General features: G+C 42.4%; 1 protein-coding gene across 1 annotated transcript in view; it reads left to right on the top strand.

The window, feature by feature from the left end:
• LOC114069721 (ras GTPase-activating protein 1) overlaps positions 1-17,090 on the top strand; it is a gene marked incomplete at its 5' end in the record, with an annotated part of 79,482 nt that extends 62,392 nt beyond the window's left edge. Inside the window, 4 exons of the mRNA XM_027906708.1 lie at positions 10,908-10,996; positions 13,733-13,810; positions 15,124-15,258; positions 17,007-17,090. Of these exons, the coding sequence (XP_027762509.1) occupies positions 10,908-10,996; positions 13,733-13,810; positions 15,124-15,258; positions 17,007-17,090 (386 nt within the window). The remainder of the gene's footprint in view (positions 1-10,907; positions 10,997-13,732; positions 13,811-15,123; positions 15,259-17,006) is intronic.
• Positions 17,091-17,309: the final 219 nt, after the last annotated feature.

Consider the following 17,309-nt stretch of genomic DNA (forward strand, 5'->3'; position numbering starts at 1 on the left):
GGGGAGTGAGTGGCAGTGTGGGCTTGGTTGCTGGCTGGGGTTAAACCACAACAAGCCCCTATTTTCTCTACCTCCTGCCCCCTAACTGTGCAGGGGAATGGGAAATGGGGTTGCAGTCAGTTCATCATGTTGTCTCTACCACTCTGCAGGAGGAGGACTCCTCACACTCTTCCCCTGTTCCAGTATGGGTTCCCTTACATGGGAGACAGTTCTCCAGAAACTTCTCCAATGTGGGTCCTTCCCATAGGCTGCAGTCCTTCAGGAACAGACTGCTCCAGTGGGGGTCCCCCACAGAGTCACAAGTCCTGCCAGGAAACCTGCTCCAGAGTGGGTTCCTCCCTCCAAGGGTTCACAGGTCCTGCCAGGAGCCTACTCCAGCAAAGGCTCTCCACAGGGTCACAGTATCCTTCGGACACATCCACCTGCTTTGGTGTGGGGTTTGCACCATGGACCTCCATAGGCTGCAGGGGGGACAGCCTGCCTCACCATGATCTTTACCATGGGCTGCAGGGGAATCTCTGCTCTGATGCCTGGAACACCTCCTCCCCCTTTCTTCTACACTGACCTTTGGTGTCTGCAGGGTTGTTTCTCACATATTCCCACTCCTCTGGTCTACCTGCTCTTCTGCAGCAGGGTTTGGGTTTTTACCTCCCTTCCTAAATATGTTATCACAGAGGTGCTACCATGGCCTTGGCAAGCAGTGGGTCTGTCTTGGAGCCGGCTGGCATTTGCTCTATAGGACGTGGGGGAAACTTCTAGCAGTTTCTCACATAAGTCATCCCCGTAGCCCTCCACTACCAAAACCTGGCCATGCAAACCCAGTACATCCTTGTGGGAGGAAGAAAAAACATAAACTATTGATGGGAAAATTGTAGGACTAAAGTATTTGGACATTTGAGTTCCATAGTTTTAAAAAGTTTGTCTCAACCTAGAGGGTATTTGGTTTGTGCTAGCCATTGTTATTCCTCCTTCCCTCCCTAACACCTTCTCTATTTTACCTGTAAAATGCTGTTTTCAAAATAGGAAGAAATCAGAAATCACTTGTGTCAGAAAGCCTTTGGGGAAAATTGTTTTCCTTTTTTTGGATTTAGAGGCAGCTTTTCAGACAATATAGCAAGTTTTCTGTCCTCTCTCTTTAAGCTATAGTAAATGAGAAAGCCTGAGTCAATCTGAAAGCTCCTTTCTCCCTTTAATAGTTTTCATACACACTTCAGGGAAAGCATTTAAGAACCATGGCCTCGCTGTTATTGTTACAAGTCAGAGCAGAGAATTATAACAATGAATATTCATACCATTATGTCATTTGAAGGGGGCCACCCTGCCCTTCCAGAAAGGGGAGTTGGAGGGGCAAGGAGGGGGTTGCCATGGGTAAAAGTTGTTTCCAGGGTCTCAACCATGGCTGGAAGCTGTCCCTGCCAGGCCGGGACAGCAGAAAAGCCACACCAGGAACTGGAAGTGTGCCATCTTGCCTCAGTCTCCAAAGCAGTGTGGACAGTTCCCAAAGAAACCGTGGCAAAACTTGGTCCCTTCTGCTTCCTGCCAATTCTCCTCCTCCCATTTCTCCTCCGTAACACTAGTACAGAGTTGCGGTGCTGAAGCGGACAGCTCTGAGGTATGACTGAGCCAGCCAGGAGCCTCTCTGCTTTGCTCGCTGCTTGCCTGGCACAGGACAGCTGCACCTCCTGCCACTCCAAAGCCAGGGAACAAAGAGATTTCAAACTGGTGCCACTGCTGCATTTAAGACCTGAAGGAGGTGGTTGGTGGGGAAAAAACCCTCTTTCCCTTTGTTCCTGGGGAATCCACATGGGTGGTGAATTCCCATCTTTGTGCGTAAACTGTTTCCTTTGTATCTTTGTAGTTACTGCTATTTCCTTTTAGTGAACTGTTATTTTTTCACTTAAAACCTCCTCACATTTTTTTTGGTCCCTCTATAAAAGGGGAGGGGAGTTCATCCTTTTGGAGTTCCTGCCTCCCAATATTTGTCTTTAAAGCAAGACAAAATTTGGTGCTCAATATGGGGCTTGAGAGAGAGAAGTGAAAAAATAACAATTTTTAACAACTCATTTGTGTATTGGGTATAGAACCCCTAGCCAGCATGCTGCTCAATCTACTCATGTCGGTGTGGCACCTAAATCTATATATATCTTGGCCTATCAAAAGGTTTTTTTTCAGACTGGGAAAAAGAACCAATATTGCTTTGGTGATGTTCTATTTCGTGACCTCAATGTATAATGTGGCAAACTCAAGGACCGTGAGTTTCATTGGGAATGTGTATTCAGGATTGTCTATGTGCCCTGGCCTCAGTTGCTACCTCTGGGGTTTTATTGATAATGGCACCTAGCCCTGGTGGGGGAACAGCCTTTAACCCCTTTCTCCTTCAGGTCTGCTGCAACAGTTTTTGAAAAGGTTGAATTCCCTCTGGATGCTAGTGATAGCATAATCTTGTTGCTATATCTGCCAGATTTCCTCAGTATGGTCTACCTTCTGTTTGGAGACAGGACCAAGATCTCTAGGAAAGGTGTCCAGAGGCCTGCCCCAGGGGTAGATAAACTTTAGCGTCTTGGAATGTGGGAGGACATGGGCCAGATTTTGGAGAACTTCTCTCCTCCAATGGTCTGGAAGTTCATCCCTGAACAACTTCAGGACACTGTTAAAGTGATATGTGAAGGAAAATGCTGTGTCAGCTCCAGAGAGGGGCAGCTTACTGTGATACGCTGGGCCCTGGCCACCGCCTACCAAATACTGCTTGGTATGGTACAGCACCTTCAGGGGGAAGGGAAAGGAAACAAAATAACAGACACCATGGCCACTCAGGTTGTAGTTAAACCAGAAAGGCAACCCAAACCAGTAGAAGTCGCCCCTGTCCAAAAGAGGAAATACAAGACCAAATCACTTTGCCTGGTGGATGACAATGGGGAAGCAGGACCCTCACCATCAGTGGACTCAGAGCCAGAAATAACCACCGAATTGCTATCGTTCAATAATCTATGCAATCTGAGGAAAGACATCACTTGACAAATAGATGAGCCCATATTGACCTGGTTGATCTGAGTCTGGGATCTTGCGGGCAAAGGTACACTCCTGGATGGTGCTGAAGTGAGGTTTTTAGGATCCCTGTCCCAGGATGTGGGCATTGATCAGGGGTTCATGAGGAAATCAGAACCCCTCAACCTCTGGATGTGACTTTTAACAAGTATGAGGGATAGATACGCTTACAGGCATGACCTCCAGGTGCATCATGGCCCCTGGAGAACCATGGAACAAGGAATCCCTCAGCTGAGAGAACTGGTGTTGCTAGAGGTACTTTTTGCAAGGGACAGGCAACCTAATAATGACCCAGACAAGGTCAAGTGCATATCACAGATGTGGTTGAAACTCGCACACCAAGGGCCATCAATATATTCCAACTTCTTAGTGACAATGCACTGGAAGGAGAACCAAGAGACAGTGGGCGCTATAATGAATAAACTCTGGACATATGATGAGATTGTCCACTTCCTGTTACGGGCCCACATCTCTTCCATAGAGCAACTGGCTGTAGATCTCAGGACTCTAACAAAGGAAGTTAGAGATGGCAATCAAAAACTCAGGAGTGTAAAGAGAACATCATCCATGTCTTGCCAGTGCAAACTAGAGTCCCTGCTATTAGAAGCAGGTGTTCCCTGGCTAGGGAGAGGGGGTACACCCCACAAGGCAACCTGTGGTTCTTCCTACACAAACATGGGGAAGACATGAGGAGGTGGATGGAAAACCCACCTCTGTTCTAGCAGCATGGGTACGGGAACTAAAGGAAAAAGTGACTACTAGATGATATTCATTGAGGATGGATGTAGCTCCAGTCTCCCATGGGCAAGTTCCTAGAGAGAACAGAAGGGATGATGACATGTCCAATCCTCTGGAAGTGACCTCCAGGATGTATGCACAGGGAAGAAGCAATGACTACCAAAACCAACACTAGAAGGGCCTTGCCTCTAGCCAGGTAGAGCCACGGGATAACTGTGTCTATTGTACTGTGCAGATCCCGTGGCCTGGTTCATCAGACCCACAAGAATGTAAGGCCTTGGTTGACACTGGTGCACAATGCACTCTGATGCTGTCAGGGCATGAGAGGGCAGAATCTATTTCCATTTATGGGGTGACAGAGGGGTCCCAACAGTTGATCGTGTTGGAAGCTGAAGTGAGTGACTGGGCAGGAGTGGCAATGACATCCCATTGTGATTGGTCCAGAGGCCCTGTGTATCCTTGGTATCAATTATCTCAAGAATGGGTATTTCAAAGACCCAAAAGGGTCGTTGGGCTTTTGGGATAGCTGCTGTAGAGACAGAAGGGATTAAAATGTTGAACATGTTGCCTGGTCTCTCAGAGGACCCTTCTGCTGTGGGACTACTAAGGGTTGAAGAACAGCAGGTGCAAATCACCACCGCAACAGTGCATCGTGGGCAATACCGCACTAACCGAGACTCCATGATCCCCATCCATAAGATGATTTGTGAGCTGGAGAGCCAGTGACTGGTCAGCAAGATTTGCTCACCCTTTAATAGTCCTATATGGCCAGTGTGTAAGTCCAGTGGAGAATGAAGATTGACAGAGGACTATTGTGCTTTGAATGAAGGTACCCCATCATTGAGTGCTGCTGTGCCAAACATGCTGGAGCTTCAGTATGAACTGGAGTCCAAGGCAGCAAAGTGGTTCCACTATTGACATTGCCAATGCGTTTTTCTCCGTTCCTTTGGCAGCAGAGTGCAGGCCACAGTTTGCTTTCACCTGGAGGGGCGTGCAGTACACCTGGAACCAACTGCCCTAGGGGTGGAAACAGTCCCACCATCTGTCAGTCAGGGACTGATCCAGGCTGCACCAGAGAAGAGTGAGGCTCCAGAACACTTTCAGTACATTGATGACATCGTATGGGGGAATATGGCAGAAGTTTTCAAGAAAGAAGAGATCATCCAGATTCTCCTGAAAACCACGTTTGCCATCAAAAGGAGCGAGGTCAGGGGACCTGCCTGGGAAATCCAGTTCCTGGGAATGAAGTGGCAGGATAGACGCTGTCAGATCCCAATGGAAGTAATTAGCAAGATAACAGCAATGTCTCCACCAACCAGCAAGAAGGAAACACAAGATTCCCTAGGCTCCATAGGCTTCTGGAAGGATGCATATCCCTGAGTACAGATAGATTGTAAGTCCTCTCTACCTTGTGGGTTGACCCTGGCCGGATACCAAGTACCCACTAAAGTTGCTCTCTCACTGTCCCTCTGCAACTGGAGAGAGGAGAGACGAAAAAACCAAAACAGCTGAGGATTCATGAGTTGAGATAACAGCTGGGAGAGGTCAGTTACTGATTACCTTCACAGGCAAAACAGACTCAAAGTGAGGATAGTACTTAAATTTATTACTAACAGGATAAGAGCCAAAGAGTGAGAAATAAAACAGTCTTAAAAAACACCTTCCCCCCATCCCTCCTTCCTTTCATGTTCTCCCTCCTCCCCCCCAGCAGTACAGGGGCACAAGGAATGGGGGGTATGCTCAGTTATTGTTTCTGATGCTGCTCAGAGAGAGGAGTCCTTCCCCTGCTCCTGTGGGGTCCCTCCCACGGAAGACAGTCCTTGATGGACCTCTCTGGCGTGAGTCCATCCCTCGGGCAGCAGTTCTTCCCAAACTACTGTCCCATGGGTCACTCCTCCATGGGGTGCAGTCCTGCACAAATGAGCTGTACTGGCATGGTTCCCCCACAGGGACCACAAGTCCTACCCGAGAAAAACCTGCTCCAGAGTGGGCTTCCCTCTCCACAGGCTGCAGGTCTCCGTCAGGACCCTGTTCCATCTTGGGCCTCCCACGGGGTCACAGCCTCCTTCATGCATCCACCTGTTCTAGCATGGGCTCCTCCATGGGCTGCAGGTGGGTCTCTGCAACCCGATAGTCCTCCATGGGCTGCAGGGGGACAGCCTGCTTCACCATGGTCTTCACCACGGTCTTCACCACGGGCTGCAGGGGCCTCAGCTCTGGTGCCTGGAGCACTCCTTCCACTCCTTCTGCACCGACCTTGGTGTCTACCTTGTTGTTCACATGTTCTCACTCCACTGTTCCCTGGCTGGAATCCTTCTGCGCCACAACCTTCTGTTCTTAAATATGTTATCACAGAGGTGTCACTATTACTCTTAATTGGCTTGGCCTTGGCCAGTAGCAGGAAGTCCATCCCGGAGCTGGCTGGCATTGGTTCCACAGGACAGGGGAAACTTCTAGCAGCTTCTAACAGAAGCCACTTCTGTGCCCCCCCCCCCCCCAAAACCCAGCCACAGAAACCCACTACAAACACATAAGAAGAATTATTTCTACTGGGGCCCTGAACAACAACAAGCCTTTGAACAGATTAAATAGGAGATTGTTCATGTGGTAACCCTTGGGCCAGTCAGAACAGGACAGGAGGTGTAGAATGTGCTCTACTTCACAGCCGGGGAGAATGGTCCTTCCTGGAGCCTCTGGTAGAAGGTACTTGGTGAGACTTGAGGTCAACCACTTGGATTTTGGAGCTGAGGCTACAGAGGGTCTGAGACCAACTACACCCCAACAGAGAGGGAGATTCTAGCAGCATAGGAAGGGGTTCAAGCTGCCTCAGAAGTGATTTGCATGAAAACACAGCTTCTGCTGGCACCCTGACTACCAGTGCTGGGGTGGATGTTCAAAGGAAAATTTCCCTTCATGTATCATGCCACTGATGCTACATGGAGCAAGTGGATTGCCCTGATCACACAGAGAACCTGTATAGGAGACCCTAATTGCCCTGGGATTTTAGAGATAATCAAGAACTGGCCTGAAGGTGAGAACTTTGGTCTAGCAGATGAAGAAGAACAGTTGGCACCTGCTGAGGAAGCTCCACTATACAATCAACTACCAAAGAGGAAACACACTATGCTCTTTTCATTGAGGGTTCCTGTCACATTGTAGGGATGAACCTAAAATGGAAAGCAGCTGTATGGAGCCCCACACGACAAGTTGCATGAACCATTGAAGGACAAGGTGGATCAAGTCAATTTGCAGATCTCAGAGCCGCCCAACTGGCCTTGGACATTGCCGAATGAGAGAAGTGGCCAAGACTTGACCTCTACACTGACTCATGGATGGTAGCCAATGCTCTGTGGGGATGGCTAGACAGATAGAAGAAGGCCAATTGGCAACTCAAAGGGAAACCCATCTGGGCTTCTGAAATGTGTCAAGACATCACTGCCTGGGTAGAGCATCTGATTGTGAGAGTCTGCCATGTAGACGTACATGTGCCTAAGAGTTGAGCTAACAAAAGAACATCATAACAACAAACAGGCAGATCGAGCTGCCCAAGTCAAAGTGTTGCTGGTAGATCTAGACTGGCACCACAAGGGAGAGGTGTTCCTACCTCAATGAGCCCATGATGCCTCTGATCATCAGGGAGGATATGTCACCTACAGATGAACACAAGACCGAGGAGTGGATTTAACTATGGACACAGGTCATCCAAAACTGTGAAACATGCACTGCAATCAAACAGGCCAAGTGGATAAAGCCTCTGTGGTGTGGTGGACGGTCATTGAAATGCAGATATAGAGAGGCCTGGCAGATTGATTACATCACACTGCCAAGGTAAATGCTATGTGCTTACCATAGTGGAAGCAACCACTGGATGGCTGGAGACACACTCTGTGCCTCATGCCAACTGCCCAGAACACCATCCTGGTGTAAGTGTAGAAGACCCTTCCAGAAGATTTGACTACAAGGAGATTGGGTTTTTTTGCTTAAGGAAGCTTTCCTGCTTGGAAAAAGGCATCTTTTCCAGAGACAGTTTTAGATGTTTTCTCCTCTTACATTCCAGAAGAGCTGACTCCCAGGTATGAGAGAAAATTAATTCTTGCAGACATGTCTGAAAGCCCCACAACAGGGGGGACCAGGGATTATAAAAGCCCTGAGAAGAACAGGGGGTGTGTCTTTCCTTAGGCCTGATGCTGCTTTGCACCAAAACGTTGAGTGTTCTCACCTGCCTGGTGTTTTGGGGGTACCTGTGTGCATTTGACCCTTCCACTGGGCCTTGAAAAGCAAGTCTTGTGGCAACATGAAACCCCAGAGCGAATTGAGTCAGACAATGGGACTCATTTCAAGAATAGCCTAGTTACCACCTGGGCTAAAGACCATGGTATTGAGAAGGTATATCATATCCCCTATCATGCACTAGCCACTGCGAAGGTTGAACAGTGTAATGGACTGTTGAAAACCATTTTCAAGGTATTGGGTGCAGGGGACCTTCAAGCATTGGGATCAGCACTTAGAGAAGGCCACCTGGTTAGTCAACACTATAGACTCTGTCAGTCGAGATGGCCCTGCCCAATCAGAGCACCTTCACACTGTAGATGAAGTCCCCATAGTGCACCTGAGAGGTAGGTTAGGAAAAACAGTTGGATTAGTCCTGTCTCCAAGCAAAGGCAAACCCATCTGTGGGATTTTTTGCTCAAGGATCAGGTTGCACTTTAGTAGGTAATGCAGAAAGATGGGGAAACATGGTGTATACCTCAAGGAGATCTGATTTTTGGGTAAAACTGTCTGTAACATTGTACATAAATGTGTATATATATATGTATATAATGGGAATGTGTGTATATATGTATGTATATAGTTGAAAGGTGTAAATCCGGGCATGACGTGAATGGTATAGAATAAGGGGTAGATAATGTTATGGTTACAAGCCAGGGAAGAGAATTATAACAATGAATATTCATACCATTATGTCATTTGAAGGGGGCCACCCTGTCCTCCCAGAAGAGGGAGTTGGGGGGGGGGGGGGTTGCCACAGGTAAAAGTTGTTTCTGGGGTCTCAGCCATGGCCGAAAGCTGTCCCTGCCAGGCCGGGACAGCAGAAAAGCCACACCAGGAACTGGAAGTGTGCCATCTTGCCTTGGTCGCCAAAGCCATGTGGATGGTCCCCAAAGAAACTGTGGCAAAACTTGGTCCCTTCTGCTTCCTGCCAATTCTCCTCCTCCTGTTTCTCCTCCGGAACACTAGTACAGAGTTGCGGTGCTGAAGCGGACAGCTCTGAGGTATGACTGAGCCAACCAGGAGCCGCTCTGCTTTGCTTGCTGCTTGCCAAGTGCGGGACGGCTGCACCCCACACACACACACACACTCCTCCAAAGCCAGGGAACAAGGAGACTTCAAACTGGTACCACCGCTGCAGTTAAGACCTGAAGGAGGTGGTTGGTGGGGAAAAAACCCTTTGTCATTGTGTTTCACCTTTGTTCCTGGGGAGCCATGTGGGTGGTGGATTACTCTCCTTTTGGGGAAACTGTTTCCTCTGTATCTTTCTAGTTACTGTTATTTCCTTTTAGTAAACTGTTATTTTTTTCATTTATTTCACTTGCATTTTTATTTTGTCCCTCTATAAAAGGGGAGGGGAGTTCATCCTATTGGCGTTCCCACCTCCCAATATTTGTCTTTAAACCAGATTATCTTATTTTCTAACTTGGGGACTGCATTGAGACCACCGTGCCTTTAGCTGTAAATGGAGTTGTTATCCATAAATTTGTGTCATCCCTTTTAAGCTTGTCTGTAAGTGTTTGTCCTGTTTAGAAGTTCAGATAATATTATTCACTTTCCCTAAGTTTATGGACTCTATATAGGGTTGTCAGTGCTGTTAATTAAAAAAAAAAAAACAACAAACAACAAAATAACTAAGGGGGCCCTTTTTCTTTAGAAACAAAGTTTCTAACATACTTCCTTGCTGTAATGGGGCAGGAAGTGGGAGGGGAGATATTCTGAAGACTAGGTGTATACATACAGTTCAGTTTCAACAGCAATGTGCCTATCATGTCACCTCAACAACTATTCTCAAAAATCTTTACTGAAAAAATTGTCCTTTGTTTCAAATTTCTTAGTTGAGTTTTTTATTATAATACAATTCTTCAGATCAGTTCTCATCACCTGAACTTCCCAATTCTAAGGCTAGTAATGTTTTTCAGTATTGCTTCTTCAAAAGGATGTACAGTACTAAGTGCTAAATGCTCTGAACAACTGAGATCAGTTTTATGATTAGTGTCTAAGCTTCAGCTATGCCTAAAAAGTCAGAACTTATGTTTTTAATTAATTGCAATGCTGAGCAGGGAAGGGGCAGAAAGAAAGAAGGTCAAAACCTACAGATTGACAGTGAAGAGTATATAGCATTCTTATGAAACACTGTGAAATTTAGAGTTTATATAAAAATCCTGTCCATTTTGGAGCACTTAAATGACCTGTAAGTGGAAAGTCAGATTTTACCATAACTGTTTTTAAAACAAACCAAAGAACTCCATGCTTAACACTAATCTCTTAAATCTCTTTAAAACAACTTTTTTCAACAGGTGATTGCACCGAGAGTTTCTAGCATTTGATTTGTGCAGTAAATAGTTATACTTTCACAGAAATACAAGCCATGATTGCATGTAATATGCTTAGTCTATTTTCTTGGTACTCTTAATTTGAAGTATAATTTGCATAACAATGCAGGACCTACTTATATGGGTATATGCAAATAAGGAAAAGGGTAAACTTAATTATTTTATTAGATTCTTACAACAAATTTTCCTTTCAACAGAGCTGTTTGATTTTTGTGTAAAGACTTTTTACTTAATTCTTAAAATTTTTGTTAACCTTAGGCTTCTGAGGAACACTTTATTTTGCTTACTTTATAAGCAACTAGTACAGAGTCAGATATGCATATTGATGTTTATTGTGGACATAATTACTAAAACACCAAAAGTTTTTTTGCTCATGAGATATTTTTCACATACAGTTCTCTTACAGCAGAGTATTTAATTCCATGATAAATAACAAATTATGGAAGAGTTAATTTTCTTGGGACTACTGGAAATTTTAAATGAAATGGTCAGTAACTTTCTACTTTCTATTCCTATCAGATTCTCCTTCCCCTACTGCTGCAAGAACTCTGACCCTGGTTGCCAAGTCTGTGCAGAATTTAGCAAATCTGGTTGAATTTGGAGCTAAGGTGAATATAATTTTCCACAGAACAGTCTAGGACATTTCAGTGTTCCTGTTAACAGCAACAGATTTTGTCTGTATTATTCTTATGCAAATCCTGATGTGTGACCTGGGTGTCTTATCAACAAGGAGGCCTTGTTCCTGCAGTTTCTTCTATCCTCTTCAGTTGGAGCTCCACAGGGTATTGATTTAAACTAGAGCAGTAGCATAAAGTGGGGTTGAATTGGAAAGAGGAGTCAGTCATTTCAGAATGAGTCATATAGAAACTTATGTGAATGATTTAGTACATACCATAAAGATTTTGAATCTGGTAGTATGAACAACAACAGTGATGTGTTAAAATAATTAATGAATTAATGATCATGCTAGTAAGTATTACAGAGTGATGCAACCATATTTTCATGCTATGAGAACAGATAGACATTTGTTTCAAAGACAACAGTGGAAGTATGTGGACTGGTTTTTCAGTCTGTCAATGACGAAAAGGGTAGCAGTCATAGTCTATTATTCATGGAATCATAGAATATCTCAAGTTGGAAGAGACCCGTAAGGATCATTGAGTCCAACTCCCTGCTCCTCGCAGGACTACCTAAAACTAACTCATATGACTATGACCATCACCCAAATGCTTCGTGAACTCTGATAGGCTTGGTGCTGTGACCACTTCCTTGGGGAGGCTGTTCCAGTGACCGACCACCCCCTCAGTGAAGAATCTTTTCCTAATGTCCAGTCTGAACTACCCCTGAAGCAGCTTCATTCCATTTTCCCATGTCCTATCACTGGTCACCAGAGAAGAAATCAGCATCTCCCTCTTTGTTGCACCCCTTGAGGAAGTTGTAGACTATGATGAGGTCACCCCTCAACCTTTTCTAAGGTGAACAAACCAAGTGACCTCAGCCACCCTTGCCCTCGAGGTCTTTTGCTATCTTGGTCACTCCCCTCTGGACACACTTGAATAGTTTGATGTCCTATTTATATTGAGGCACTCAAAACTGCACACAGTACTTGAGGTGGGACCACACCAGTGCAGTGTAGAGTGGGACAATTGCCTCCCTTGACTGGCTAGCTATGCTGTGTCTGATGCATCCCAGGACACGACTTGCCCTTTTGGCTACCAGGGCACACTGCTGACTCATATTCAACTTGTCATCAACCAGGACCCCTAGATCTGTTTCTGTGGGACTTCTTGTATGTATAGCCAGGATTGCTGTGTGCCGGGTGGAGAATCCTGCACTTGCCCTTGTTAAATTTCATGTGGTTGGTGATTGCCCGGCTCTCTAGTCTACCCAGATCACTCTGTAAGGCCTCTCTACCATTGATGGAGTCCACAGCTCCTCCTACTTTATCATCAGCAAACTTAATGTACATTTGATTCCTGTATCCAGATCATTTATAAAAACATTAAAGAGCACTGGCCTAAAATCAAGCCCTGGGGAACCTCACTGATGACTGGCTGCCAGCATGATTTTACTATAACCCCATTTACACTTCTAACCTGACCCATCAGCCAATTGCTTCCCCAATGTATTATGAACTTTTCTAGCTATGTACTGGACATTTTATCCAGAAGGATACTGTGACAGACAGTATCAAAAGCTTTGCTAAAATCCAAAACCACGACATCTACTGGCTTCCCCATGTCAAATAGATGAGTGTGTGAGTTGGAAAAGTGGGAGAGGAGAGGCAGGCAGCCATCCCTCCACAAAGAAAACATCTATGTGATGGTAAAATGAGTACATTTCCTTTATGAATACCCATATTCATAAAGACAACTGAAAAATGATAGAGTACAAATCTGTGATTAGAAACAAGAAGGATATATCATTTGCCTGAAGTAGATGATGGGAGCCTTTTTGCATTTCCATTGATTATTTCATGTCAAAATGGGGAGACATTTTTCAATAATATTGGCATGTTTCTGTACAGAACCTTGAAATACATTCCACATCCATGTTCTTTTATATACTATACGTAATAATTCACTTTGAGCCCAATTAGGACTAAACTTCTAGCCTGGATATAGAATATTTTAATTCTGAAACAAATGAGCAACTACCAACCTCTGGCTCCCCCCTTACACACACACACACTTTTTCTTTTCTTATTGTTTAGACCGGTGTCTTCTGTTGGTACAGCATTTTGAAACATCCCTTTTATTTGTACTCATTTGCATACTGCTTGACATAATTTTGTAAATCAGTTTTACAAGTTGCCCTAAAAAACCTCAGGTTTTACTAAAGTTTCTATTGCATCACTAGAAGAATGCCAGCAACAATTGGTCTGTTCTGGTTCCCAAGTCACAACATGGTTTAACAATAAAAATCTGTTGACTTAAGCATAATGAAAGAAAGTGATTTCAGGCTGCCATTATAAAGTCATTTGTCTGACACAACTTGGAATGTAAGCATTAATGAAAAAACAAGGAGAGCAATTATGTCCTGATGTTACCTCTGAAAGATTTTTCTTTATTATATAACTGCAATGAAAAAAAGTCCATTTTCAGTATTTCAGAAATGTAAAATTTCATGTCGCAATGCATATATAAATAATTTCAGGGTCCCTCTGGAACACAGAAAAGTGTAATCTTTTGACTAGTTGCACATAAGTCATTATAAATTCACTTGAAAAAGATTACACATTTGTTTTGCAGTGTCATTTGTCTCTGATTACAATATGTTCACTTCAGGTATATCTATTAAATTGGTATCAATTTGTTCTAATAAATACTTTTAAAAATTACTAGGAGCCATATATGGAGGGGGTAAATCCATTCATCAAGAGTAACAAACATCGCATGATCATGTTCTTAGATGAACTTGGGGTAAGTAGTTTTAAAAAAAATTCCAAGTTGTATAGCAACATTGTGAGTTGAAATTCTTTATAGTTCTTGTTAACTAGCTCAAAAATGCATCAACTTCCTCACAATTTTGAATGCTTGTGTGTGTCAGTTCAGTAACAAGCTGGCCTGTCACACAGAACTAAAACCAATTAAATGTCCTGTTAGAAAGATTTTATTCATTTAGTACTGTTGTAGACATGAGATCTATTTGAGTTTCTCCCCAAGGATTAAAGCTTTCAGTCAAAAATACCAATCTTCTAAAAAATATTTTAAAACAAAAAATTCTTATATGTAATTTGTCATATTGTTATGACCTGAGATTGAAAAAATTGAAGTTTTTAAAAATGTTGTCTTCTATTTTAGTTATACATTACCAAATGTCTCACTGCATGAATTCTATATATTGTAGTTTAAAAGAAAATAATAGTTGCAGTTCAATTTGAAACCATTACTGTTTTGTGTATGATAGCTATAACAAGTTAGGAACTCATGTATATCTATTTATGTATATGTTTAAACCAATTTTGTTTTAAAAATTAAGAGAAAAGAAATATGCCTATCTTCCTGAATTAATCCATTAAAAGTGACCTAGAAAACATCTCAGACTATTTTGATAATCTATAAGAATTACTGTTTTGAAGTGTGTCATTCAGGTGGCTTGCCATGTCACCTTTTTCTGGTTAAATGGCAACTTCTGCATATTATGATACACTGTTTTTTTCTTTAAATGGCAGATTATGCATAAGGACTTGGAATATGGTTGGGTTTTAAAATAACTGATTAATCTACTGGTTTAGTTACATTATTTTATTAGTGGATTTACTGACTTGATAGTTTAAGGATTTTTTTTGGTGTCCATTTTTGCTGCTGCTATTGTCTGATTTAAATATTTTAAAAACCAAATAAAACAACAAACATATAATGGATGGATTCCCCTCATTTGAGGGGAAGATATGATATGAATCTCTTTTCTCAGTATCTTTCTGGACAGTTCAGAGGTAGCATAGCAGTATGAAACCCTCCTAGTAGGAATAGAAATTGCTGTATATTTAGTAATCTCTCTATGTGAAATGTGTAACCATAATTAAAATGTCTTCATAAAATAGATGATTGTGGACAGGAAGAAATAAATAATTTCTATTAGTTAACATGGACAGAAGACTTAATTGTGAAGAAAAACGTTGCAGTACTTACTTGCAGTATCAAAGCAACTGTTGGCAAGTCTATAGAACTGTAATTTAATTTCTTATATTCCTGGCTACTCACTAAGTCTGTTCTCACAATTTTTGTTAAAGAATGTTCCTGAGCTTCCAGACACTACAGAGAACTCTAGAACTGACTTGTCTCGTTATCTGGCAGCCTTGCATGAGATGTGTGTGGCACATTCAGATGAACTTCGCATACTCAGCAATGAGCGAGGTGTAATGCAGGTAAACTATAATGATTAACAAAAATCATACATACAAATAGCATGTCTAGACTTATTGTTTAACATCATGATTCCTTTGTAATTTTTTCTCTCCAGCAGTATGAGTGATAAATATGTACATTTCACCAGGAGGTTAATAGTTTTAAAGGTAAAGAAGATCAAAACTGTGAAATAAGTATTTATGCAACAAATCCAAAGATGTTTTAAAGCAGTGGGTTTGGGGGGTTTTTTGGTTGGGGACAGGAGCAGTTGTACTACAGAAAGTCTTTTTCTTTTAGAGATGGTCTTCCTTAAATTTAATCAGTATCACCTAAACTATTTCTTTAATGAGTCATTTTTGAAGAGGTAGTTTTAAAAATAGTTTTAAATTTAATTGCTTCAAAATAACTTCTTGTAATCAGATTTCTTATTATTCTCATGGTTTAAAGGCTGAACTTTCTATATCCTGAGTCTTTGAAGGCCTTAACTTAAACCCAAGTACAGAATCATAGAATCATAGAATTAGATGGGTTGGAAAGGACCTTTGAGATCATCAAGTCCAACCTTTGATCCACTACCACCATGGTTACTAGAATATGTAGATGATAAATCTATATTTCATCTCAGACGATGTTTTTTTGTCAGTAATGTTTTTTTAAATAAGGGGATTACTGGGAACTCTTATGGCAGTTTTGCAAATGGTGAAAATATATTTGTTTTTAATTAGCTTTGACAGAGGAAAGCTTAAGGAATTAAAAATGAAATAATGTTTCATTGTAGCAGTTAAAAAACTAATCTAGTTTAATAACTACTACAATTTGCTTCTTCAGTGGCATATGAGGGGAAAAAATCAACCATGTTCAAGTTTATAATTCATAGCTACTGCCTGTCTTGGCAAAGCAAAAATGATGGCTAGACTGGCAAGTCAGGAAAGTAGAAATTTTCAGTACTAAATACGTATTGCTTATAGATAAGGGATTGAATTTCTTTCACAAGGCCTACATCTGAAGTATTTAATGGTCACAGATGCAATACTGTTTCCTCAATATACCTATATTTCTACTTTAGAGGAGTAATTTTTCCTCATGGGTTTGCATAAATAAAACTCTTGAATCTATTTTCCTTTTATCTCCTATAAGTGCCCTAATGTTCAGGATCAACCTGTTGTAGTTGAACACAGTTCTACTATAATTAAAAAATTATTGAACTCCTGACAGTGTGTTAGCAATACAGTTTCTCAGCCTGTTTTGTGTGTATGTTCAGTTGCATTTGGTTAAGTTTCATGACCAGGTTTTCAGAAAGTTAAAGGCGGTGGTTCTCCTTTTGCAGAAATGAATTGTATTATCACCTTTATTTTTTCCACTGGAGTTTTTTTCCATGTTCTTGGCCCAGTTCTGCACTTTCATGTGGGGAAAATACCCCAGAATGGATTTTTTGTTTACAGATGGATTTTAGCAAATAGGAGAACTGTTTCATTTTGAAACTCTCAGGTTAAGTTGGCAAGACTTAATAGGTCTCCATAGCTGCAGATAAATTGCATATTGCTGTTTTACAGTTGCCTTTTGAAGTAATGTCTTAGTGACTATGAAACTGGAGCTGGGAGGAGGGTGTGGGGGGTGTGTGGGTTTAAATATACTGTACCTAGTTATAAATTTGGTAGGTTAATGTTAAGGATGCTTCTCTCAAGCAAGATGGGTTTTGGTTTTTTTCTAGTTGTTAATTTAGGGTTGTACTGGGGGGGGGGTTGTTGTGTGTTTTTTTTTTCTACAGCATGTTCTTAAGAAGCTGTTGGCTATTACAGAACTCCTTCAACAAAAGCAACATCAGTATTCGCTGTCTAATAACATCAGGTAGCAGCCCTCTACCTGAATTCTGCATGGATCCAACATGTCTAACATGGCAAGTGAACAAAAGTATCGCTTCTTTTGCTCTTGCCAAAAATAGCACACCCTGTCACCTGTGAACTATGCAAAAAAGAAAACAAAGATTCTGTTGGTGAATGATTGAACCAGCAGCTCTTTAAACTATGTGTGCAGGATATTTGCACTTTTTTCCACTTGGAACCAATTTTTA

The sequence above is a fragment of the Empidonax traillii genome, unplaced genomic scaffold (genome assembly GCF_003031625.1).
Source record: "Empidonax traillii isolate 1590-97213 ecotype Southwest subspecies unplaced genomic scaffold, ASM303162v1 scaffold1344:size197939, whole genome shotgun sequence".
NCBI lineage: Eukaryota > Metazoa > Chordata > Aves > Passeriformes > Tyrannidae > Empidonax > Empidonax traillii.